This window comes from Asterias amurensis, chromosome 7 (assembly GCF_032118995.1).
Source record: "Asterias amurensis chromosome 7, ASM3211899v1".
Lineage (NCBI taxonomy): Eukaryota > Metazoa > Echinodermata > Asteroidea > Forcipulatida > Asteriidae > Asterias > Asterias amurensis.
In genome coordinates, this window is record NC_092654.1 from 17798897 (window position 1) to 17825109 (window position 26213).

General features: G+C 38.7%; 2 protein-coding genes across 2 annotated transcripts in view; one reads left to right on the top strand and one right to left on the bottom strand.

Annotated features, from left to right (window-relative positions):
* LOC139939731 (uncharacterized) overlaps window positions 1-14414 on the bottom strand; it is a 155422-nt gene extending 141008 nt beyond the window's left edge. Inside the window, exon 1 of the mRNA XM_071935822.1 lies at window positions 14238-14414. Within this exon, the coding sequence (XP_071791923.1) occupies window positions 14238-14284 (47 nt within the window). The 5' untranslated portion in view covers window positions 14285-14414. The remainder of the gene's footprint in view (window positions 1-14237) is intronic.
* A 7498-nt stretch (window positions 14415-21912) lies between these two features.
* LOC139939771 (four-jointed box protein 1-like) lies at window positions 21913-25818 on the top strand. The gene is made up of 2 exons (XM_071935882.1): window positions 21913-22956; window positions 23988-25818. Exons 1-2 carry the CDS (start codon window positions 22924-22926, stop codon window positions 25278-25280), a joined length of 1326 nt encoding a protein of 441 aa, XP_071791983.1. The 5' UTR covers window positions 21913-22923; the 3' UTR covers window positions 25281-25818.
* The last annotated feature ends 395 nt before the right edge of the window (window positions 25819-26213 follow it).

Consider the following 26213-nt stretch of genomic DNA (forward strand, 5'->3'; position numbering starts at 1 on the left):
AAGTTTGTTTATTTATTATATTGATGTAAATGTTTTGATCAATATAAATATCATTGTAGAGCATTGTGGTTTATTTTCTTGAAATTTTAAATAAAAGGTTGCATCCCCTTGTAAGGTAATCCCTCTTCTGCCACTTCCCAAGTTGTTGTTGATGTATGGTAAATTTGTGTGTGATCTCAGGTTATACGACAGTTATCTTCTTTCTGATTGCTTTTCTTAAAATAAAAAAAAGGAAAAGAAAAAGAAACTAAACTTTGAATATTTAAACAAAGCTCTCACGTCCTCCTTCATCGTTGTTTCCAGGAAGAAAAAAATTCTCAAGCAAGTTGGACGATTGGAGTAATTTTTGACATCTCCGCACAAATGTTATACAATGCAGCCCTTCCTGCCCAGGTACATACAAGATCTGTAATCTAACAAGACTAAACAAGTGGTGGCATAAAGTAAATTTTTTGACAATTTGTTTTCCCCTTTTTGAGGCCAATGAAATGCAGTGTCACCATGACTTCTTGTGGCAAGGGTCGGGCACCTGTTATAAGTGTCACACAGGTGTATCCTCTGTAGTCCTGCTCCTGGAATGTTACCATGGCAACCAAAGGCCCTGGTCATTTCAGAAGGGGTGACATAACAGAAGGTTTTGACAGATAGTTATTGAACTTCCCCAGGCAGTTACCCAAGGGGTGTATCAGCATCAAACTGTGGCCCAACGACATCAGCGATCAGTGGTGCCGGATTTCTAGTTTTGATTCCGATCTCCTTTTTTTTCTTGTCAAGACCGATTGGAAAGGTCCTTTACAGGTACAGTTAACTGTCACAGAGGAAACACACTGTGCAATATTGATAACGGTCTCAAGGCTAGTGCTGAGTAATCCACGGTCAACTGTTTACGTCTTTTTTGCAACCAAGATGTGGATTGAAGTCAAGTTTGCCTGGCTGGTAGAGCAGATTGCACTACCTCCCAACTTTTAACAAAGCAAGGATTCAGTGCCTTGCTCAAGGGCATTATAAGTATCATGACTGGGATTCGAACCCCCATGCTGCTGCTGCTGACAACACCAGAGCTTGGGTTCAGTGAACTAGACCACTCGGCAACAACAAGGCTACTTTTTGTCTCCTGATGAACTGTCACAGAAAGCTGTCACGGAAACACACTGTGCAATATTGATAACGGTCCTAAAGTTAGTGCTGAGCAATGCACACAGCTATCATTAATAACAATAATAATAATAAGACTTGTAATGTGCACATATCCACCATATCATTGGGCGGTCAACTTTGTACATCTTAATACATTTTGCAACCAAGATATGGATGGATGTTAAGTTTACTTGCCTGGCTGGCAGAGCAGATTGCATTACCTCCCAACTTTTATCAAAGCAACTATGATGATTCAGTGCCTTGCTCAAGGGCATTATATTAGTATCATGACCGGGATTCGAACCCCCATGCGGCTGCTGGCAACACCAGAGCTTGGGTTCAGTGAACTAGAGCACTCGGCAACAACACAGCTACGTTTTGTCTCCTGATGACACCTACGGCACACTGGTCAAAATGTTCAGAGCGAGCCAAACAGCACTATGTAAGTGCCACAGCTGAGCAAATATGTCAGTTTGAGACAGCTTTGCAACCTATCAAGTGGCTAAACTGCAAGATTGCATCTACTCAGGTGTGAAGATCGGGGATGAGGGCAAATCAATTTCTTAAAATCACAAGATGGATCTTTTAAGTTGGCGTCAGAAGGGCCAAGGTGAAATGGATTTTGTGTTTTTCCATTTTTAAGATTTCATCAGTGAAGATCCATATCGGGTGGGGGGCGTTGGTGGTTGATAAGTGCAAAATAGAGTTGGGATTTTTTTTTTCTTTTTTTTCCAATGCTCACCTTGTCATTGTAAGAGATGATTAAATATAATTTCTTCAGTGTTGATTTACATTAAAATGAATCAGCCTACACATGTCATATGTACTAAGATACATTCATGTACTAAATCACTGTTACTGAACAGAAGGTATACCTTTCGATTATTTTAACCCTATATAAATGAAGGTAATAAAACTAACCTGTGACAATTTCATTTCAAAGGGTAATAGTATTTTTGAGATATCGTCGCAAATCCGCAGCAGTTTAGAATAAATCATATATGAAATACAAAATCTGAGAAACAATTCTGACCGTAACTTTTATCTAATCAAATCCAAATATTGGGGATAAAAACTTTTATCTTTCAGTACGCGCTAATCCACCAATCAGATGCTTGAACTGGAGGTGGTATAAAAAACTATACACTACTTCCTCTGTTTTTATTGCACAGAGCGTATTGTGAATGTCAATGCCTCACGCTCCGTATACGGACAGTGCAAAAATTATTTTCTAAACTTTGAGCGCTTCGTCGCGAAATAACGTTCTGAAATTTTAAACTTGAGTTTTTGACGTGAAACTAGAAGATAAATTCGTTCGGCCTTGTTGGGTATGGTATGCAGAAGCGCTATATTTTTCCGTATTCCACTCGCGCTTGTGTGATACATGTAACTAATACTATTTTTTTCCATAACCACATAATTACTTCAAAGTGAAATGATTCTCAAAGTGTTTTATCTTATTTAAAGCTGAGCTGTAAGTCTGCCATTCATTTTAGGAGTGTTTACCAAACGTGTACCTTCCCTTTAAGTGAGATACCTGCCTGAAAGTCATGCTGTTGAGTATGCCTGTAGCCTAAATTTCAATCTATTGCACACATAGACACATAGTATAAACACACAGGACATAATAAATTTCCCTCCATTTATCGCCTCGTTTAATAACCTACAAGGGATATGAGCCGCAAAGAAAATCTCTCAGAAACATCCTAACGACGACAGGAGACAAACTGACTCGGCCCACGAAGAAGAAGAAGACAAAATGCATCCAATCGTGACGGCAGCCCAATGTCCGGAGACATAAAATGACACTTTTAATATCCTGCATGAGTCATCACAGCAGCTTCCTCCCGTTACACTCAACCCCTCTCAGCACCCAACCCATCTGTATTGTATTGTAACCATCGACTCATACTCCTAAGCATGGGGGAATTTCCCATAATACTCGACGGAAGGGGGTCTTTTGTTCTGGGGGTAAACGCCGGGGTCTATATTACAGGAAGACTCATAGCTTTAGTAGGGACATGAGCAGTCTGGCTTCTTAATAGCAGGTTTAATTTAATTGGTGGATGCGGAACTGAATGGAGGATTAGTCGGACTGCATAATGGCGATTTAATATGCACTACAAGTGCTGCTTAGTATTCGGGGGTAATTTATTTTTACGCAAGGCATGTTTAAGGTTGATTTTTAAGACTGTTGGCGAGAGTGCAATCTGCATCCCAGACTTAATTTATTTTAAATGGTATGGAGATTGCAGTTTCTTCATCTTATTGTGAATCTTTCTTCCTTGTGTTTAAAAATTGTGTGTGTTTTATGTATATGTGATTGAGAATAGACTAGTACAAGTCTGATGTGTATTTTAACATTGGGGCCAGTTTAAGGGACATGCTCGGCTTCATTTGGCTATTTTTTAATACAAAATACGACCCAAACATGACTCTTCAGGTCTTCCATGAGGAGAGTAGAATGTTTCCTGAAAGTAATTGGGCAATATGGGCAAATTTTGTCATTGTCATGCATTTGTTAAATGCATTTGTTTTTGTTTTGTTTAAAAATAAGGTCAGACATGATTTGTCCTAACCAGATTTTAGTTAAAATAAAATCACCTGATCTTTAGAGTTTTACTGCCAACTGTAGACCCTATAAAGTAATTGTAGGCTACCAAATCCAATTCAACTGAATTCACACACCTTGCCAAAAAATCCAAAACTATAGCGTAACAGAGAACCTCTTTACCTAAAACAGAAATGACTCCACTAATATCCCCCAAAAATAAACAAGTAGCTCTTTCAAAAATGGCACACAATTGAAGTCGAACCTTCATGTACATGTCCACAAATTTACAATCAAAGCGATAAGTAGATTACATTTTATGGCATGCTGTTATCATTCATTCTAGCCCTTGGGAGTGTTGTAAAGTACACTTTATTATCACCAAACAGAGAGGGTATTATGGTGTTATCAAGTCATGGACTTCATTGGACTTCATCGCTTGTTGAATGACCTCATAAAAAAACTCAATCAAATTCAGACTAAACCACACAACGAGTAGGCATTAAAATGATAAAGTGATAACAGTTTGATGGACATCTGGGGTAGAGGTGTCATTATTTAGGTTGTTAATATAAAAAAAAAAACTAACCCTGTTATGGTCAAGTAAAACAAAATGCACCAGTTGGAAGGTTACAAAAGACTGGGTGGACTTTTTGGGAGTGTCAGAGACCAGTAGCCACGTTCGAGTATGCCACAGCAAACTGTAATATCCCATGCATAAAATAATAACCCTATGAAAACTTGGGCTCATTTTGTCATCAAAAAGAGATGAAAATAGCATGAAAATAACGAAAGAAAGAAACACACTCAGTTGCAATTGTGTGCTGTCAGATGGTTAAATAGAAACCTTTCTCATAATTCTCATTTTTGGGCCCTGGTCACATTATGTCCAATTGTCACCTGTGGGCTCTGTTACCATCGATCAATCACATGACCTACTCCGAACGTGCTTTCGACGTCCGGTTCTACATTAATGTTAAAACCCATGACCAGTCCATGTTTTGTATCCTGTGTTTACCAGAGTCTTCTAGCTCCCTCCGGCAAATCTAATCATACAAAAAACTAAACCTGCGCATAAAACCTTACGAATAAATCCGGCAAGATTTGATTAAGTCCGTGTCTGGATGCAAACGTAGTTGGAGTCGTCTTTCTTTCCAAAGCCTCATCCATTACATGTCAACAAACCCGGCGGGATGTTTTGTCTGCTCTGTTTTCTTAGAAAAGGTCCGTAAAGGAGGAATTAGGATGAAATTTCATAGATTTGTATACTTGCACCTTCTCCTGATGAATTGCTGTAAGTACACTTGTATGAACACTGCAGGATGACCCCCCAAAAAATGTGAGATTTCATATTTTGTGGAATATACCACAAGGGAAACTGACTTACTGGGTATATTTTAATATTATTAGATTGAACAAAAAAAATTGACAAAAGCGAAATTTCAACCTACAACATTATTTTGTGTCCGGGATTTGAAGCATTACCTAGTGAGGTGTCAATCTATTTGGCGGTAACACCGTTTGTGCAGCTTCATGTAGGTAGATTATGTTCTTGTGAGAACTTCAAGTATTAAGTCTTGCTTTATTTTGTGTGTAAGATGGCATTTTACAAATAATACAGCCTGTGTATTGTGGTTCATATCATGTAGCTCTTTTACATGCTACTTGCAGAATCAGGTTTGTCTCACCATGCTGTACAAACACAAAGGCAATTCCACAAATCCTCATGCCACATTTAACACACAATTCATGGCAAATGAATTCCATGACTGCTACTATTGTAACTCATTGTACTCGGCTCAATGGAAAGTAATTCCAGTTGAATTGAAAAACCAGCCTAGATTCCGGCCATGGAACCAATTATCGACTCCTGGTTCCAGGGCCGAGGATTTAGCGATTTATGCTGAATAAATCCAATACTTTCTCAAAACAGAACAATAAATCGCTGTCCTTTCCTATGAAAACCTTTGTCGTCTTGCCCCCTTGTCAGATTTTCAGTAGTCTTGGTGCAAAACGATGTAATATTCACCATCACTCAACTGTCACGATCCCCTGCTCCTCTTCTCCTCGCCTCGCAGTTTACTATCGAACGATAGCAGAGGGCGCTGTTGGGAACCTCCAGATCACCCCACCACACCACACTCGTAAAATAGTCGCAACGTGTGAAGGGCATTACATTACCATAGAGGTTGACCAACTCAACAAGAAAGTCCTGCACCAAGACTAGGATTCAAGGTGTGACGTTGATATTCTCATCCAAAACATATTTCCACCTATTCAAAAAAATAATACAGTACAGAGCCCAACAGCAAAGATTTTTATTAATACCAAACTGAAGAAGAGATAAACGAGGTCAACAGGTAGGGTGTCAGTTTAGACCATCAAATTCAAATGCTGGTGGTTTAGTCATCGCGGTGTGGGTTCAAATCCCTGTCATGACACTTGTGTACTTGAGCAAGATACTCTACTATTCCTGCTCCTCTTCACCGCGGGGGAAATGCAGGTACCTATGAGGGTAGAGGTTAAAAAAGCCTTTGGTTTACTCCTCAGGGAGCTGAGAAAGATACATGAATGACACTGACTGACCAAAAAACTATGGGGCACATAATGTAAAGTACATTGATTCGATACATTATTGTCAAATGTGCTACATAGTAGAACTAAGGACTAAACTTATGATTGTATGCAAATCATTTAGTTTTATCATGGTACCTGCAATATAATAATACTAAAAGTTTGAACATATATCTGTTAGCAGCTTCCCTTGTAGCTTTGCCTAATTCTTGGAAACATTTCCTCATTGATTTTACACCTCCTTAAAAAACAACACCCGATCTCCCCACCAAACACTCCTCCATCCAAACCAACCCCCCCCCCTACTTCTCTCAATGCCAATGAAGTTCAGGGCCACCTGTCTCAATCCACCTCTAGGTAGAATCACAGATCCCACATTGATGAAATTCAATTCCCGCAAAGATTGACGGCCAATTAAGTGGATAAAAGCGTCCCCCCAAACCCCCACACTTGCCTTCTGTATACAACATTATTTTATACCCTTGGATTTAATAACACCCATAACATTCAAGCCAAGAAATGTTTATTAATCCCTGAACTGTTGAGTGACAGATACCCTTAACTAGGTTAAATTAAGATTTCTGGGTCATGCTGAAGCAGTAGAGTTTTAAGCATCAGAGTCCGAAACACACCGCTCTTGTTCTACGGGAAATGCGGGCATTCGACAAACGTGTTCCAATTTAATTGTACACGAATGCCGCGCGTGTAAACATCAGACGTGATTCACTCATTCTTTATACGGGGGGTACACAATGAAATGCATGCATCAATAGAAACAGTAATTTAATTCACGACCTAGAAACAAAAATGCTAAATTGGGATGGGTTACAATGAAACGGTGGTCGAGATGAGAAGAAACTTCAAATTGACATGCTCGTGGAGCTTTTTGTTTGAGGCCCTGAAATAATTTGAAGAGGGTACTTCATCTCAAATGTTGCACGAGTAAAATTATCAAAACTATACTATAAAAAAAAAATGATTAACAAAACAAAGAAATGATAATTCTTTTATTATATTTTGTCATTTTTAAATGAGTACAGTGCTGGTTAATAATTTGGGGAACTTTTTCTTTCCATTTAATTTGTCTGTTCTGTTCCTTTTTCTTTGATCTCAGCTAACTATGATCTAATTCCATAACAACTTTTCAAGAAATGATGGCACTAAGATGACATTTAATTTCTTTGGGTGTATCAGTACAAAATCATGAGTTTTGGTTAAAAAAATATAATTATATGAAAAATATAAAAATTCACATCTCTAATACATTTTAAAGCACCAGACTCTGAGGCCAAATGGTAAATTTTTTTACTAGCAAACCAACCTATAACCTGCAAAACACACCACCCTGTCAGTGATTAACTTGTAAGACAGCTACAGGGCCCCTGAACAAGGGCAAATTGAGTCATCAAGTCATTTGCATTCAAATTAGACCAAATAAATTAACATTAACAGCTTTATCAGAATCTAGGCATCTCAAAAGATGTAGGTTTATATGTCATGTCATCTACATACACCACTCTGCTAAGCACTTAAAATCTTTTGGCCAGAACAACTTGATAAATAAAATGGAATGCAAGTATCTTAAATTATTTGTTCTTAATTCATCTACATGTATAAACCACAGTCTACATACAGTAGGCCTATGCGTGCATTTTTGTTTTGATTCATTGTAATTTGATTGTAATTATATTTTTAACAAAATGAGTGTTATACCCTTTACATTGAAGATAATTTTTCAACTGTGATTCTGAAATATTTGTTGGAAATGATTCAGAAGAAAAGATCTACGTAACCACTATGCCTGCAGTCCTGTGACAAACATATAAACCATATGCAAGTCAAAATTAAGACAGCAAACGACGATGCGCTTGAACATTGCACCAAAAATCATTCATGAGCATGCAGCATTCCCTGCAGCCTGTAACGTACAGGTGAGCATGGACACCCACTCATTATAGGTTCAGTGCTTGCATGTTTTATGTGGTCGTGCCAGGTATTGTGTTAGCCACTTGTAGGGCCTCTTTGCCCCACAAAAAAAAAGGGATGCACATTTGCCAAGGGCCGAGGTCAAAACTAGAGGCCTGTCTTTTAAAGATAAATGAGGGGACGGAGGCCAAAACAGAGCATTTATCACACTCATGGGGAAGGTTGTCTGGGGAAATAACCAGTAAACATCCCCTATGCCCAAAAGAAAGAAACACTCTTTGTATTAAGGTTGATGAAATTTACAGTTCTGGATTCTTCTTCTTTTTTTCTGCCTTAAGGAAGTCTCGCGGCTAGTTTAGCACCTTTCTTAGATTGGTCACGATCTGAACTTTAGGGGACTTTGCAGATCAGGTATTTATTGGGTATAGTTGGAACTTGACTAGAGGCATGCCGATGCATTATTAACATCAGGAAAGCTGTTTAAACGAATAGTCAATCTAGAGTCATAATAAAGGGACATCATGGAAAAAGTTTGAAGATAAACCGAGGCAGCCTGCCTCAAATTAACCCATTGCAACCACAGCAATCGCTGCGGTGCCCTGTTCTTTTGCTTAGGTGCCCTTTGCAAAGTTCCAACACAAAATGTTCATTTTCCCTAATACATACAAGTGGCCCTCACCAGAGGAAAATTTGGGCACCCCTTCAAGAGCAAAATTCAAGGCCTCCCAGGGTACATTCTACCAAGGCTCGAATTGGGAAAATAATCTGCAAGTTGTCAACATGAGGGCATAGAGTGGGGCGTGGATTTTCACTTTACAAACTGTACATGGGTGCACGTTTGTACACCGGTGTGTTACTGCAAAGGAAGTGATACATAGTCCCACTGAGTCCCCAACCCTTGTACACACCGAGACTAAGCATCCTTAACGACTTACATGGATTATGTACACACAGTGCTACAAAACCTTCAATCAAATTCTTTCCTTCCAAAACCACGCACACCTGCAAATGCCAAGCTATTTATATGTGACAAATTAAAATATTGTCAGCAGATTTTTTTCTTTTTTTTCCCATCAATCTTTTGTTTAATTTAATTTTCCTAAATTCTATTTAAAGCAGCTATAAAATCTAAAAAGCTATCTCTAAAACAGGTAGAAAAACACTGCCGGACAGGAATAATATCGCAGATACAAGAAAATGTCATTTTGCAAAGTCGAAAACAAATAAATGGAACCCCAAATAGATGGAACCCCAAATAGATGGATCTACATACGTAGTAGAAAGAATTTGATCACAATTTCCAGTTTATTTTGACAAAATACCACTTCCGGGTGACTTTAAGGCTAAAGCCACTCTTGGTGAGGGGCTACAAGCTAAAATCAATCCAGATAAAAATAATTAATTCAGAGGAGCCGGGAGCTGAAGGTAGAATTGATATTCCTCTTTTTGAAAAACAGTCTTGATTGCCAGATGGAAGCAAACACGCACCAGACAATAGGTTCCATATTTCACAATCCAGTTCGCTCCTTACAACTCCCTCTAAAAGAACTTAAAGCGTATACAAACCAAACTCTACTATCAACCACCCTTAATAATGCTTTGCGTGTGTCACCTCATTATTACATTATTGATGATTTCCCCCGTGTCATCTCATTATTACAGCATTAATGATTTCCCATGATGTTCATAAAATATTCATCATATAAAGTCTGTGGGAAACATTCAAAACAAAATAAAGGTCCAAAACTAAATCAGCACCTAATGTCACCCTATTATTATCAAAAACAACTTCAAGGGCATCGAACACAATACAATTTTTTAAAATAAATAAACAGTGTTTCTGTTTTCCTACAAATGTCCCACCCATAGACCATTCAACCACTCAACCACTCAACCATCAACTGAGTAAATTACAGTAAAAGACAGATGTCCCAAACTTCCTGGGCTTGTGTGACCTCAATCGTAGAGAAAAAGGAACCCAAACAAGGTTCCCAGGGGGACACAATGGGTTATTATCCCCAAACCAGACAAAAGCCACCCCACTCTGAATGGGCGAACCTTGGGCGCACAATGCCAGAGAATGGATTATTAGCTGCATGGCTACCTAAATCATTGGGTGCACTGTCCTTTAAATAGGGGGTAATCAACAGAGTGATAGGGCAAGTAATTTGCCTGTTATGTCTGCGCAGGGAGCCAATGTGGTGGGCAGGAGTTACAGAGTACCCCCCTTCTCTTCTCACTCTCAGAAGCGGAAAAAACTTCAGAAGGATTCCGGAAAAAAAGGAAGTGCTTGTACGGGCCATCATTCATCAAAACAAATTGGCATTTTGACAACTGAAGTTGAGTTTTACAACGTGCATCAATCTATGCAAAGGAAATTGATGAGAGAGGCACAGTACAAATAACAACTGGAGAAACAACAAATCGTTGTTTAGTTTCAATCTGACAGCTCATTGTTTATAAAGTTCATAACAGTAGGCCCCCAGCCACCTACCGATCCTTTAGAAAAATCCTTAACAACTATGTTGAAGTTGCAGAAATTAAAGCAATTTGAAAACACCAAGCACTGTTGATTGCTGCTGTAAGCATTTCCCATAGAATTGCATGCACTTTTGAAGGCAATGGACACTATTGGTAATTACTCAAAATAATTATTAGCATAAAACCTCACTTGGTAACGAGTTATGGGGAGAGGTTAATAGTATAAAACATTGTGAGAATTGGCTCCCTCTGAAGTGACGTAGTTTTTGTGAAAGAAGCACAGTGTAATTTTCAACAAATTTGATTTTGAGACCTCAGATTTAGAATTTGAGGTCACACAATCAAGCATCTGAAAGCACACAACTCTGTGTGACCAAGGGTGTTTTTTCTCATTATTATCTTGCAACTTCGACGACCAATTGAGCTCAAGTTTTCACAGGTTTGTTATTTTATTCACATGTTGTGATACACCAAGTGAGGTCCCGCAAACTGAACAGAATAGAGTAGATCATGTAGGCAGATGACGTCATGCCATAAACGGCATGCCATCATCCTAATCACCAGCCCAATAAAAAAAGGTGTGATGTTCATTGTTCACTCAATTTACCAAACAGTAGGTGTTTAATGCATAGTGCGTAGTGTGCAATTTACTAGAATTCATGGGAAGAGTCTAATCAAACTTGCCAGATTTGTCCAAAATATTTTCATCAAATTTGACAAAATGCTGACACGCTGTTTTTTTATTGCAGTTATTGAGTTTTAGAAGATGGAGACAAGCCCCACATGTGTCTATCCACACAAAAAACTATGACACACTTTCCCTTAAAAAAAAATTGAAATCAGGATCCCAATCGACCCAAATCCCTGACCTAGTTTTAAAACTGAATGAGATAACTGTATAAAATACAAAATTAGCATAGGCCTATCCATCACCCATGATTCTACTAAACTTAAGAGAATTATTGCGTTGTTAATACAAAAACACAATAAATTAACATTTTTGGTGTGCAAAATATGCTAACATTGAGTAGCAAATTTTAGCATTTTTTAGTGTGCTCAGCAAGATGTAGGCCTATCATTCATTCTACATTTTCCATAGTTTTGAGGGATAAAAATCAGAGGAAAGGGAATGCAAACAACATGGACATGAAATGAAACAAACCATGGCATGTAAAGCCAAATTCAAGTGGCAATTGTGACTTCAAAAATAGAGCACTAACACTCACTGCTTTATAAATTTACTTCAGTGGCAAAAGGGAGCTGTTTAATCATCAACTGATGCACGATGGAACTTAGAGACAAAAATATTCACCTAATTATGACAAGGTCTTGAATTTCAAGGGCCCTTTATCGTCAAATCATTTTCTTCTCCTTATTTTTTGTTGGGCACTCGCTCCGATGGCGACTCACAGTCCACAAGGCTTGAACGGATCAATGTTGACCTTTGACATTCATTTCCTTGCATTCACCTTGCATTGAGATCTAGGAATACACTTCTGGTATAAATACTATGCTGAGCAACGACGTGGAAACTAAAGAGCAATCGTTAAAATCAGCTTGAAATACTATATAGCAATCAAATTAAATCAGGCCTACTTCACAGAGGCAACAAAGCTGATTGCCTCATTGCCCCCTGGTGGGGAGAAAATGTCTTGTGCCCTTGCCCTTTCAAAATTAAGCACACAGGCCTGGGACTCTACTGGGATACATCGTCTGCTGAGCAATGGTGACGCAGAAATTAAAGACCAATTCTTAAAGCCAGTGGACACTATTGGTAATTGTCAAAGACTAGGGTTCACAGTTGTTGTATCTCGACATGCATAAAGTAACAAACCTGTGAAAATTTGAGCTCGATCGGTCATCGAACTTGCGAGATAATAATGAAAGAAAAAACACCCTTGTCATTGTCACACGGAGTTCTGTGCGTTTAGATGGTTGATTTTGAGACCTCAAGTTCTAAACTTGAGGTCTCGAAATCAAATTCGTGGAAAATTACTTCTTTCTCGAAAATTATGGCACTTCAGAGGGAGCCGTTTCTCACAATGTTTAAACACTAAATAGCAATGTAGGCCCCCTAATAAACTTTATAAAAAGTTGTTCATCATCGGATTGATCGACTTTTTAAAACATGTCACTGAGACTATTTTTCTCTTGTAACTCTGCCTGTGATTTTTTTATCCATTAAAGTGTTACAATAATTTATGGATTTTAAATTCCAAATATAAAAATACAAATACACTCAGTTTTGCTTTTATTAGTTTGCACTTTTAAACTTCATTTAAAGACACCGGACACTCTTATCAAAGACCAGTCTTCTCACTTGGTTTATCTCAACATGCATAAAATAACAAGCCTGTGAAAATTTTAGCTTGAATGGTCGTTGGAGTTGCGAGATAACTATGACAGAAAAAAAACACCCTTGTCACATGAAGTTGTGTGCTTTCAGGTGCTTGATTTCGAGACCTCAAATTCTAAATCTAAAGGTCTCAAAATCAAATTCGTTAAAAATTACTTCTTTCTCGAGAACTATGTCACGGGAGCCGTTCCTCACAATGTTTTATACTATCAACCTCTCGTCTCCCCATTACTAGTTACCAAGTGAGGTTTTATGCTGATAATTATTCTAAGTAATTACCAATAGTGTCCACTGCCTCTAAAAATATACAGTGGTAGTCTGCGTGAACTCCATTCATCGAACCCCTTTATACATTATATCAATAACTCTAGGGAAGTATTGCACTCAACTGCTGCTTTTCACACAACCGCCACATTTACAAAAACCAGTCAATTAACCCAGATTATAATATCTGATCATTACTAAGAAGGGAATCATCGCAGCCAGAAATGACCTTGATAACCAAATCTAACACTTCAATTCTGTCAATAAAACTCTATGATTGCATAAACATTTTTCATTCTAAACCAGAACATTTGAAACAGAATAGGTGTGCTGTCGTAGTACTATAGGCCCTACTCATCATCATTCAAAATGATATGGTATACACAACAATGAGCGAAAAGGTCTCATTCAATTAGGCCTATAAAATAATTCAAAATTTGATTCTCTGACATTACTTTTAGGTGATGTCATGAATTTCTCAAATTTCTAATATTACTTCCCCTCCTGACCTTGCCCTGCCCCAACCTCACCCATAGCCCCGCCCCCAACCTCACCCATAGCCCCGCCCCAACCTCGCCCCGTGCCCCGCCCCCGACATTGCCCCTCGCCCCCCCCAACATTGCCCCTTGCCCCGCCTCAACCATAGCCCCTTCCCCATTTCTCCGCATTTTAGTTCGAAATTAAAGAGGTTTTAAAATACCAGATTACCATCGTCACAATATACAATTCTTTGGGAATTCGGGGCACAGGTTTTCTCAAGAAAACACACACGACTGTGTGATGGAAATTACACCTATGCTGCGCTACATTCGACTCTCCAGCAAGCATAGCAGAGCTACAAAAATACAAGCAAAAAAAAAACAGATCGCTTCACATTTTGTGCAAACACCAAACCCAAGCAACGTGTGTGCTGTGTGAACCGCACGCCAAACAAAACAAACCACTAACCTTCTGTCCGAGCCCCAACGCCGATCCAAATCAAACGGTAGAGGCATGGTTTCTGCCCTCTAAAAGCTCCTGTAGTTAGCTAGGTGTTTATCAATAGGTCCCTTCAGAAAATCCGGTAAAAATTGTTGAAAAATCACTCAAAATAGTGTTAGTTCCTTAGGTTCTTGTACGCCTACATCTTCCTTTCGTTGGATGGATGACACTTGAAGATCGGAAGGCGAATATGCATGTATACCACGTACGATGTGGTATGCTATGTACACACGTGTATATTACATCGTACAAAATCAGCATGCTGTAATGTTCAGCGTATTCTCGGTGGTTCGCACTGGGACCGTCCATTGTAGTTTTAGGGGTAATTTAAAAAAATCGTTTATTGCTTGAATTTTTCAAGGAGATTCACCTTCAAATAAATGTCCTAATTTAAAATATTAATGTGCAATAGGATAATGTGTTATCATTTTTGGTGTAATATGAAAAATTTAGAACTACATTTGATTATTGTATTTTTAGTGAAGAATATGTTCTCACCCCAAATAAAATACTCCTTGAAATCGTCCAATGACTGATTGATTTAAATCCCAGAAGGTATGAAAAAGGGGAGGCGGCGGCGTTGTTTTATCGATCACGACATAAGGAATAAAGTGGGATCAACATCTTATCCTCATCACTTCTACCCCAAATCTGTCTGTCCATCATCCATTGCCAACGAAATCAGAATAATGTTTCAAGGGAACCTGGTGACTCACCCCATCTATAGATCTATGGTATTGGTTTAAGAGGAACAGCCTCCATGGTATAACCACCCAAAATGTGTGGTTGACTCATTTGAGTGTCTGGGTACCACAACCCCCCCCCCCCCAAGGTGGGTGGGGAGGGATGGTATTTCTACCTCCATGTTTGTTCAAGACCCTCCTGTTATGAACCAAGACTAGGTAGGATGGTATGTGGGAGTATTGTCACTCTTTATGCATAAAGACTAGACCTGAACATTTAGAATCTGATCGAACGTACTCAATTTACCATTGTTGTTGGTAAAGGTCCAAACCGTCATTGACGAATTGTGGCGGGGGTAGAACCCAGTACCCCAAAAAGAAACGTGGGTGGAACATCCCAATCCAAGACGCAGTGCATGCTAGTGATCAACATTAATTTGACTTTAACGTTTTTTTAACAAATTGGATTTTGTTTTCCTTATGTTAAATTAGTAACAAGTAACTTTTGACTAATAGCGGTTTTTTGTGCACGGAATAATAACAATTTATTCTGTGCCTTGTCCGTGATCTTTACTTCGCTCATCTTTATTCGATTATGATCGGGGGGAGGTCCAGCTGCAAAAAAGTTCTTTACCTATCTTTTAATCATGTACTCAACAGAGGGCGCACTCCAGTAAACGTTTCCAGAATAGACCTTATCGCAAATACCGGGGCGCGCGCGTAAAGCTTGGAATTAGGTGCATTGTGGTCTAGCTGGTAGCAAAATTTGATGCATATCTATCCCACAATGCACCTCATTCAACAGTCTGCGCTTGCGCATTGGTATTTGCGCTTGCGCATTGGTATTTGCGATGAGGTCTATGCTAATGCTAATTTAACGTTACTTTCAATTTTTGGCAAGTCAGCCCTTTGGCATGTCTGCTAACTACCCCAGAACTGGACACCTATGGCAAATAATATTTGTCAAAGACCAGAGTCTTCTCACTTGGTGTATCTGATCTCAAAATATAAAACATTGTGAGAAACGGCTCCCTGAAGTAACATAGTTTTCGAGAACGAAGTTAATTTCAACTAAAATATTTGAATTTGATTTGAGACCTCAGAATTAGATTTTTGGGTCTCAAAATCACCCATCTGAAAGCACGCAACTTCGTGTGACAATAGTGTTTTTCTTCCATATTATCTTGCAACATTAATAAGTAAGGTTTTATGCAAACAATTATTTTGAGTAATTACCAATAGCAGTGTCTTTAAACCGACTTGCTGTCATCAGTTTTCATGAAGCACTTCTCCACATTTCAATCCAACTCAATGAAGCAAAGAGCCCCCACGCTTTATCACAACTTGGGGGTTTCTGTGTTTAAACTTTTGAAGAGATTTGATTTACGACGTTAAAATTAGTCCTATTAATTTGGCTCTGGAATTTGAGGAGTGCTCATGAAAACTGGGGGGGGGGGGTAATTAGCAACGATTTGCTTTTTAGAAATCTGAAGTTGAGTTGTCTGAAAATATATTTGAATGTTTGGTTTGCAAGAGACTGAGTAACTTAATTATTTGTTGATTATTGCATTTTAAAACTTAGCATTTTTTTTCGTGTTGGTTGCCACCAAAGATTATAGAGCGCCGCAAGGCGCAAGATGAGGAACTGAAGCTTTATCTATTGTTGGAACGTGAAATACGCATGGGCGCCATTTCAGCAAGTAAATGTTTTGTTTCCCATTGATAGGAATGGTCATTGTCTGCACTGATCTGCACTGATCTACTGTTGTATCAAAAGAGTTACTTGCCGAAATGGCATCCAGTGGGATTTCACATTTCAGCCCGAGTTCCGCATCTTGCGCCTTGCGGCGCTCTATAATCTTTGGTTGCCACATCGAGCGCATGGTTGGATGGTAGTTCGTTTCGGTGGTGCGCCCACAGACATCCGTAACAGCATTATGAACGGCGCCCTCTGTTGTTAAAGATCGTGATCGTGTATCAAACTCACTTCTCTCCCCGAGGTTTCCTCTCTCTCTGCTTACTAAGTATCTCAGCGATTCCTCCATGGTATTATCAATACCGCTGGCTGATTACTTTCAGGAAAAGATTGAAACAAAAAGAATCATGGAGATGCCAAGTTCAGATTTCAAAGACGATAAGTTAAGCTGAAAAACTCAATGGTGAATGTTTTTGAATTATTTGCAAACTCACGTTAAAAATATTATGTGTTTTTTGTGCTCCAAGATAGAACAAGGAACCTAAACGAACTTCTAAGAAACAATAAAATAGTGTAAATATAACTGTAACCGTACTTCAAACAGACGTCTGCTTTTTGGTGATCAGCCAATCACGCCTGTGGGCAGATGCTATCCCCGTTTTATTGAACGCACTCAGAGTTAGAATGAACGACATGTCTGAGCCTTGTAGTTGTTTGTTTGACGGACAATGGGTGAACATGTTTGGCGGGGACCTCTATCTATTGTATCTAGAGTCAGATTAAAGATCCACTGTCCGGCGTCAGGGTTTCCAATTTAAGAACAAGTATGGTGTTTTGTTCATGGATTCTCATGGATTATTGGGGCGCATTCTTGCAAGTGAAGAGTGGCATTTTAACGAGTTAAAGCGAAAATGTCCGACTCAATTATTTTATACCTAAAGACACTGGACACTATTAGTAATTGTCCAAGACCAATCTTCTCACTTGCTGTATCTCAACATATTTATGCACAAAATAACAAACCTGTGAAAATTTGAGCTCAATCGGTGTTCGAAGTTGCGAGATATTAATGAAAGAAAACACACCCTTGTCAGACGAAGTTGTGTGCTTTCAGATGCTTGATTTCGAGACCTCAAATTCTAAATCTGAGGTCTCGAAATCAAATTACTTCTTTCTCGAAAACTACGGGGTTTTTTTTCAGAGGGAGCCGTTTCTCACAATGTTTTATAATATCAACCTCTCCCCATTAAGTTACCAAGTAAGGTTTTATGCTAATAACCATTTTGAGTAATTACCAATAGTGTCCACTGCCTTTAAATTGGAAATTCTTCAACTTCAAAGATAGGCCTACTAGAATTTTCAAAGAAAATTTATAGTGATCTCCGAAACCAAACTTATTTTTTTCGAGATGGGTGAACTCGATTTCTTCCAAAGAGAACTCAGGTTTTGTAGGACCCGCAGAATGACTATTATAGGTTTCTCTTTATTATTTGAACACTGATTAAAATAATTATGAGCAATGTGCCCATTAGTTGATGATCGGCGTGCTCATGGCTGGCAGACTTGTGATACAGCTAATGTAGCAGTAGATTGAGTCCTGTTAATTACAAAGGAGCAGACTGTAGAGTCGATAAGACATTTGAAAACCAGAGTCAGATTTTGAAGTTAATGCGGTTCGAAATTGTCAGCCAGTGAAGGTCGCGAAGGATTGGAGAGACACTGTCTTATATGACAGCTTGAAGAAGGGAGAATTTCATAATCGAACCGAGATGTTACACAATGTTAATTTATCTTCAAAATATTAATTATTAGGACTATTTATTATAATACTTTCTTCGGTGAGTTGCGATAGCTTCAGCCCGATTCATTATTCCTGGAAATGTGAATGGGATATGTATTTTGACGTCGCAATGTTTGCAACAAATAATTCGGATGATTGAACTGTGTTCAACTCCTGAAACATTCGCTGCGAGAACTGCCATACACGTGGCGTCACAATTCGCGTTGCATTCGTCGCAGGAAGTATGAACCGTGGTTAAAGGAACACGTTGCCTTGGATCGGTCGAGTTGGTCTTTGAAAAGCGTTTGTAACCGTTTGTTATAAAATGCACATGGGTAGAAAGATGTTGTAAAAGTAGAATACAATGATCCACACAAACATGCCTCAAAATTGCGTGGTTTTCCTTTTACCTCGTCGACTAACACGTCGGCCATTTATGAGGGTCAAAATTTTGACTCCCATAAATGGCCGACCATGTTAGTTCGCACAGTAGAAGGAAAACCACGCAATTTCGAGGCAAACTTGTGTGGATCATTGTATTCTACTTTTAAAACATCTTTCCAACCATATGCATTTTATAAAAAACGGTTACAAACGCTTTTGTTTTGACCAACTCGTCCGATCCAAGGCAACGTGTTCCTTTAAGGTTACCAAAGATTTGCTATGTAGCCTTTCAAGTAACACAACTTTCTATATGATTGGCCATTGCTTATGAAGCCATCCCACGAGATGGCGCTACAGACAATAACAACACTAATCAATGTGCTTATAAAACTAATGATCACAACTGTACAAATAACACTATAACGGACAAGAGCAAACATGACCTGACTCAATATTCATTGCCTGATACGGCTCTTCTTTGATTCTTCTTTTCGGCAAAGGAGATCCTTTCAAAAAGGCTTTACTTTTCTGTTATAGTAACAGATTATTGGCACTAGACGGGTATAGGCTTACATACTATTGTGGACTCGACAGCAAAATGTGATAATATTTAACGCCGTCACAATTCATGGAGTTGATGAGCTTGGGCAATATCTTCGAAGAAGCGCATCAAGAGCGAACTGGATGCACTTCATGAAGATGTAACACAAGAAGACTGACTTTCTGCTGACAGCCCTGCAGAAAAGGACACATTCAATTCAAGACATTCAATCTAATTAAAAATAGCTTTCAGGTGAGTAATGAATGTCTAACATGTTGTCTAATTGAGATGTTTTGCTGCAGAAATTCCCCACGACGGATATTTCAGTGGTGCAAATAAACAGCAGTCCTTGGTCATCGTTTGTAAGTAAAGTAACAATTCCTTTTCAGGCTCACATATTGTGACTTGAATTTTAGCTCATCAACCATCCAACATTATTACACAATCCCTGTTCACATTTAGGCTATTTAGCTGGGATCCCCTGCTTTATTTTTTAGCAAGATTGACAATTTTGCAAATTGAACTTTGTCCGAAATTACAAAACTGTTTGGACTTTCCATTTTTGATTCTTTGAAAGCAAAACTTTTTACTGTTCCGGATGTCTAGCGATGCAGTGCGGTCCATGTCCAAGTGTTTTACAGCAAAGGTTTAATATCAACGAACAAAATAAAACTAGAAGAAAAAGAGGAAATAAAATGTCCCTAGCGAACTCTTCTTAAAACATTGAACAATTTTGTAGCAAGGGACACTTGGCTATCGTCGTGTTTTTTAAACACAAATCGTTCGAAAAAATCAGTCACCGTCAAAACAGTGTATTTCAGTGTCTGTTGATTCACTAACTTGTCCAACCACAACCCAACCTTGTGTTTACTACCACAAATAAACGAGGCATTACTAATTACCCGAATGAAGATGTTTATATTTGTTTTCAATTAGCAGAGATGGTACCTAATTAGATGACAAGTACATCCGGTAGATTGTGCAATTATTCTGTGTGAATTAACATGATTGAATGAAATGAAAGGCATTTCCCTGTGTGTGACCAAACGTCACTCATTCTTCCGTGCAGTATTTCCTGTCATCTATATCATGTATGGAAATTGTTGAAGATTTTAGTTTTAAAAGGATGTCTGTCATTGTTAAACCAATTGTTATAAGAGAAGGTATATTATGTTCGGTAAATAATTGCCATGAAAACTTTTGGTTCGAAGCCTACATCAGTTTTCAATTGTATAAAGCACTTTTAAAAACACATTAACTTCGAAAAAGATACAAGTTTTGTTTGCCCCAATTTCTTTAATATGGGCAGCTTTTTTTACTGGCAGTAACGTCTTTGATGGTGTGTTCCAGTTACGGGTAATTCTTCCTGCGTGTTCATTTGCTCTAGACATACGTCAATCTCATAAATGCAATCTCAAAATTAGTTCACATGCAGTTTTATTGTGGACTATAGGATTAAAACAATCAAGCGGTTTAAAAAAAAAGAAAAAAAAAAAGAAAAAAAAAATGTATCAAGCACATCCCTAGATTTTCAAAAGTCTGATTTTGTGTTAGCTCCGGCATGGACGTTGTCCTACTTCCGAGCTTTTACAAACTTGTATACAAGTATTGAAGATTTTGTAAGAAAGGTTATTTTCCGGTCGATTGCGGAGATACCCGCATATAGGCCTGACATTTAGTGAACGGTGTCCTTTCAGTGTTTTATCTGTGTAGCTTGTTTCGCCTCTGGGGTATCCAATGTAACCAATAGCGATAACTATTTCTGTGACGTCAATACAATTGACTGTCAAACAATAAAATGGTTGAACTTCTGTGATTCACACAAAAAGTATAGGCCATAAGTATACTGTAATTTTGTAGACACTAAAAATTGGGTAAGTAAACCGACGTTTTGCATTCTGTAATCGATGGTTTTTCTCCATGATTGACGATTACGGCAGTGAGGAATTGGTTAGTGACAAAGTCAAGGCAAGTATGGTACATGCATGACTGTTCCTCCATGGTAGAAGAGAAGGAAAGGGATAAGAACAGGTTTAAAGGGATGGTACATTTTGGTCATTACTCCAAAACTTGAAAACTGAAAAATGTACTATAGGCAAACCGCACTGCAGCTGTTGATAGTTAATTTGGATGTGGTTTTATAATAACTATCTATGAAACGTTTCTCAGATGCTCTATGCACAGATTGTGTATTCCAATTACAGATTGTTATTCCTGTGTGTGGACATAACCGCTCAAGATTTTTCATAAAATGAACAGAAAACAAACTAAAAATGCATTTGTCCACAATATTTGTGGGGTCCCTAATTGCTTGTATGATGATTCACATACAAAAGTCTAAACTATCATTATTCTTATACAGGCCTATAATTATACTTTTCGTTTCTTCCCACACAGTTTATTGCACACCAGACGACTGTTCCATGCACGGAGGTTTGTCACTATTGTAATTGCGAGAGAGTTGAGAGCACCACTATGGTTTGACGGAGATAATAATAACGTCAAGTATTCACCCCCTTGTGTTCTTGATTTCACGCTGTGGGATTGCGGAGGATGACACCATGGTAAAGTAGAAAGAAAAATCGATGGCAGACATGCCAAAGCGGATTGGACCCACCGTATAAGCCCCAGATTACAAGGTGGGGGTTCATTGATGCCCCATGTTGGAGGAGTATGACATCTCGACCTTCTCATCATCAGAGGTTGGATTATTGAGTTTAGATTGGGAACATTTACAATGTTATTACGTCGGGATATGTATGGAGTTTAGCCTTCGGGGTGGTTTTAATCAGCGAAGGATCTAATGGACACTAGCGCCACATCAATGGATACAGGCGCCATCACATTTTAAGACCTCCTTGGATAAGTTGAGGAAGTAGTAGGAATGATACAAACGCCAAAATGTCAATCATTGTGAAGCTGAGAATTTGGAACTGAACCGAAAGCCATAAAGTGGCACACAGGCACTGCAGAAGATAGTTGATGGTTTATGGATAGTTTGTTACATATACAACATTATCCTCGGTGGTGTGAGATTTTATCCCAAACGTGTGAATCAACGCATTTTCCTCGGGGAAACCATAGAACAGAGTCTTTGCTTTATGGTGGAAGTGTGAAAGTTTTGGAACTGAAGTCTACCGTCAGTATACATCAGCGGAATCCCGGAGGAAGTCCCCTATGGCTGAATCAAAACGATGAGCAGGACAGACAGTGGGTTTTAATCCCAGCCATAAGCAACTTCTCATCATCGGTTTGTTTGTACTGTGATCATCCTGCAACACAAACGTTCATCCAGCGATTAGTTTATTCATGCCATCATAACATAACGTGATAAACAAAAAGAGGATGTCATCGTTGCGTGTCTTAGACATTATAAGATTTCTGAAAGTTTAGTATCTGTATCACTTCTACGCCTCTACGGTTGTGTCAAGTCTCTGCTCGATGTCTCCAAAAGTTATAGCTGAATGGAGATGTTTTTGTGTATGAGTTCGGCATCAGTAACTCCAACCCTGCTTGTAATAGGAAACTTCATTGGAACATTTTAAACTCTGGAACCGAGGGAAAGATTAATGATCAATCTTCTATCAATAAGAAACAGAAGGGTAAGCTTATACGTAAATATTTCCCCATCATTATTGGTAATTGTCAAAGACTAGTCTTCTCACTTGCTGTATCTCAACATATGCATAAAATAACAAACCTGTGAAAATTTGAGCTCAATCGGTCATCAAGGTTGCGAAAGAAAAAACACCCTTGTCACACTGAAGTTGTGTGCTTTCACTCAGATGCTTGATTTCGAGACCTCAAAATTCTAAATCTGAGGTCTCGTAATCAAATTCGTGGAAAATTACTTCTTTCTCGAAAACTACTCCACTTCAGAGGGAGCCGTTTCTCACAATGTTTTATACTATCAACAGCTCTCCATTACTCATAAGGTTTTATGCCAGTAATTATTTTGAGTAATTACCAATAGTGTCCACTGCCTTTAAACAGCGGGCACTTTTGGTTACTACTCGACGTGATTTTTAGCATAGAACTTACTTTTGTAACGAGCACTGGAAAGCTGTTGATAACAATTGTTGTTTCTCACTCAAACAAAATAGTAAGCGACCTGAAGACTTTTATAAGGCATCTGGGAGCACACAATAATGTGCAACAGGTGTGTTTTTTTCTGTCACTCACTCTTGCAGCTTCGATGACCAGATGAGTCCAAATTTTTCACAGGTTTGTCATTTTATGCATATCTTGGGATAAATCAGGTGAGAATACTGGTCATTGGTCAATGACAATTACCAAAGGTGCCCAATGCCTCTAACTATCGGCTGCATCAGGGAATTTGATAAATCGAAAGTCACTACTTTTACATGTACACTAGAGTTGAACAAAGATCAAACACTTTTTCCAAAACCCAGTTTAACCTTTTCCCATCTCTTTGCTGTGTCTTGAACAAACCAGGAGCACTTTAAAACAGCAGACGCTCTGTAAGTTCGTCGGCATAAGCTATTTAATTTGTCAAGGATGCTGGTTGAAATTTCAAGCGTGCATCAACTCACTGTCTGCTTTATCGTTATAGCTTGCGTGTCATTTTACCGGAAAATTTAATGATTATGTTATGCTTCATTTATCCCATCAGCCACGACGCATTCTACGTACAGTGATGGCGTCGATCAAATCTGCGCGCTGTCTGACAATTTTCTTTGGGCTGCTGGTTATGCACTTTTTGGCGACAAACTTGTCTCAATCATCATCTGCACATTGGACAACATCTCAGGTAAAACGTTACTCGAGTGGTAACTCATCTGAGCATAACCAGCAAATTCCCAAGGAAGACAGTTTGGATAACCTAGGGAAGAGAGTGCGAGGATCAAATACACGGAACCCAAACCACCTTGAGATAAATCAGTCACCAGATGCATTTGTGATGGATAGATTACACAGCAGGAACATGCAAGATGGTATCGACACACCAACAGAGGGCGCTCCATGGACAAGAGGGGTTTTCTGGAGTGAAAAGGCTGAGGCAACTGTGTCGATAATCCAAGGGGAAAACAGTTTAGATTTAACTGAGGTGATCAAAGAAAACTCGGTGGTTAACATGGTACCAGGCTGTGGTCATTCACAGAACCGACTCTTGACTTTACAAAATGGCTGCCGCGTGTGCTGTCGCTACCGCAACAGCCTCGATCTCATACTTGGTGAGATGTATGCGTACTATCTATCTCAGGTTCTGCACATACACAACCTTCCACCAACCACGCTCGGCGTTATAAACGCTACGGACAGCAAATGGGATGCCGTGAGGACTAATATGACCATCGCTGATTGGTCAGCTAGTGGGCATCATGTTGTTTTTAGTCAATGGATTCCGAAATTGGCGCCAGCTCTCTTGCCACAAGTTTTTCTGAAACAATCAAAACGCCTGCATCCACGAAGAGTCATCGGCATGGACGCTGCGGATGCTGCAGAGCTCGTCCAATGGTCAGATTTGATCATCTTTGATTACCTCACCGGCAACATGGACAGAATGGTGAGCATGCTGGTGAACAAACAGTGGAACAGTCAGATTATGGAGTCCCCGGTGCATAATCTCGAGAAATCCACATTAACGGGCCAACTCTTTTTCATTGACAACGAGTTAAGTTTCATACACAGTTATCGTCTGCTAGATAGATATGGTCATTACCACACGGCCATATTGCAGTCTATTTGCATATTCCGATTGCAGACGATAGAACTACTGCAAAGACTGCATAGAGACGGTGACATTTGGGACAAAATGATGGATTTTGCTGGCAACTCACAGGGAGGAAATAAAAAACTACCCAAACTATCAAGAAAGAATGTAGGCATTTTAAAAATGAGAGTTGTTGAAATTCTTAACCATGTAGAAAACTGCAAGAAGATGTTTTTGAACTCTGATAGCTAATGACAAAAAAGCTGCGTGTGTTTACAATTAGAATGACCACCATGTCTTAATGAATCGCAATGTCACGCCGAGTGTTTTTCAATTCACGTGCGCCAAACTGATTATCATTATTTATAGTTCCTCAAAATCGTTGGAACAACAACGTTTGATGCAATGAACAGATTGACGTCAATATAACAATAATAGTTCACAAACTTGGGGCACTGTGCTTCGAATGTTAAGAAGATTTGATAATAAATTTAGGCTTCAGAGTTTGTACTATTAATTGGCTTGGGAATTGGAGTAGTCCCTCGAAAATAATTTTAAAAGGCTGACCTGTCAAAAATTGATAAGAAATTTGAAGGAATTTAATTTTCTAGAAATACATTTGATTTGTTTTCAAAATAATGATGACTTTAAAATAAGGTTTTGAATGGGTTGTTTAATAATAACATTAGCATTAAATAGTTGCTATTGGAGTTTATTTATTGTGGTGCCCCCTCTACGATCAAACTTGCCAGTGACCACCATCGCAACTTAGGTTGTGAAAATGTAGATACTAAGACATTAAAAAAAAAATTATTTTAAAGAAAGAATGTTTTTTTTTTTTTTTTTTACTGTTATTAATTTCATAAGTTTAAAGTTCAGAAGCATAATGAAAGCAATCATGCGCCCTCTGCTGGCGATGTGCTTGTTCATAAACCAAAAATAAAAAAAGTAAAGTGCGCCCTCTTTTAACATGTCGATTTAACGTTTAACCTGAAACGCAATAATTATTATGTAAAGGGTAGGCCTACCACTTTCCATGCGTCGGGCTAGCAGTTTTTCCAAAAGGTGTATAAAAAATTGTAGTTTATATTGTACCTGAACATGAAAAACCTGGAAAAAAAAACATCAAAATGTGAATGGACATTAGGCCTAAAGACTTGTACTGGAAATAATTTGAACTGGTCG

Bases quoted from the DNA above. Each gene is read 5' to 3' on its own strand.
- LOC139939771 (XM_071935882.1), top strand. From the start codon at position 22,924: ATGATCAATCTTCTATCAATAAGAAACAGAAGG. The intron at 22,957-23,987 runs GTAAGCTTATAC...TTATCCCATCAG, and splicing joins TATCAATAAGAAACAGAAGG to CCACGACGCATTCTACGTAC.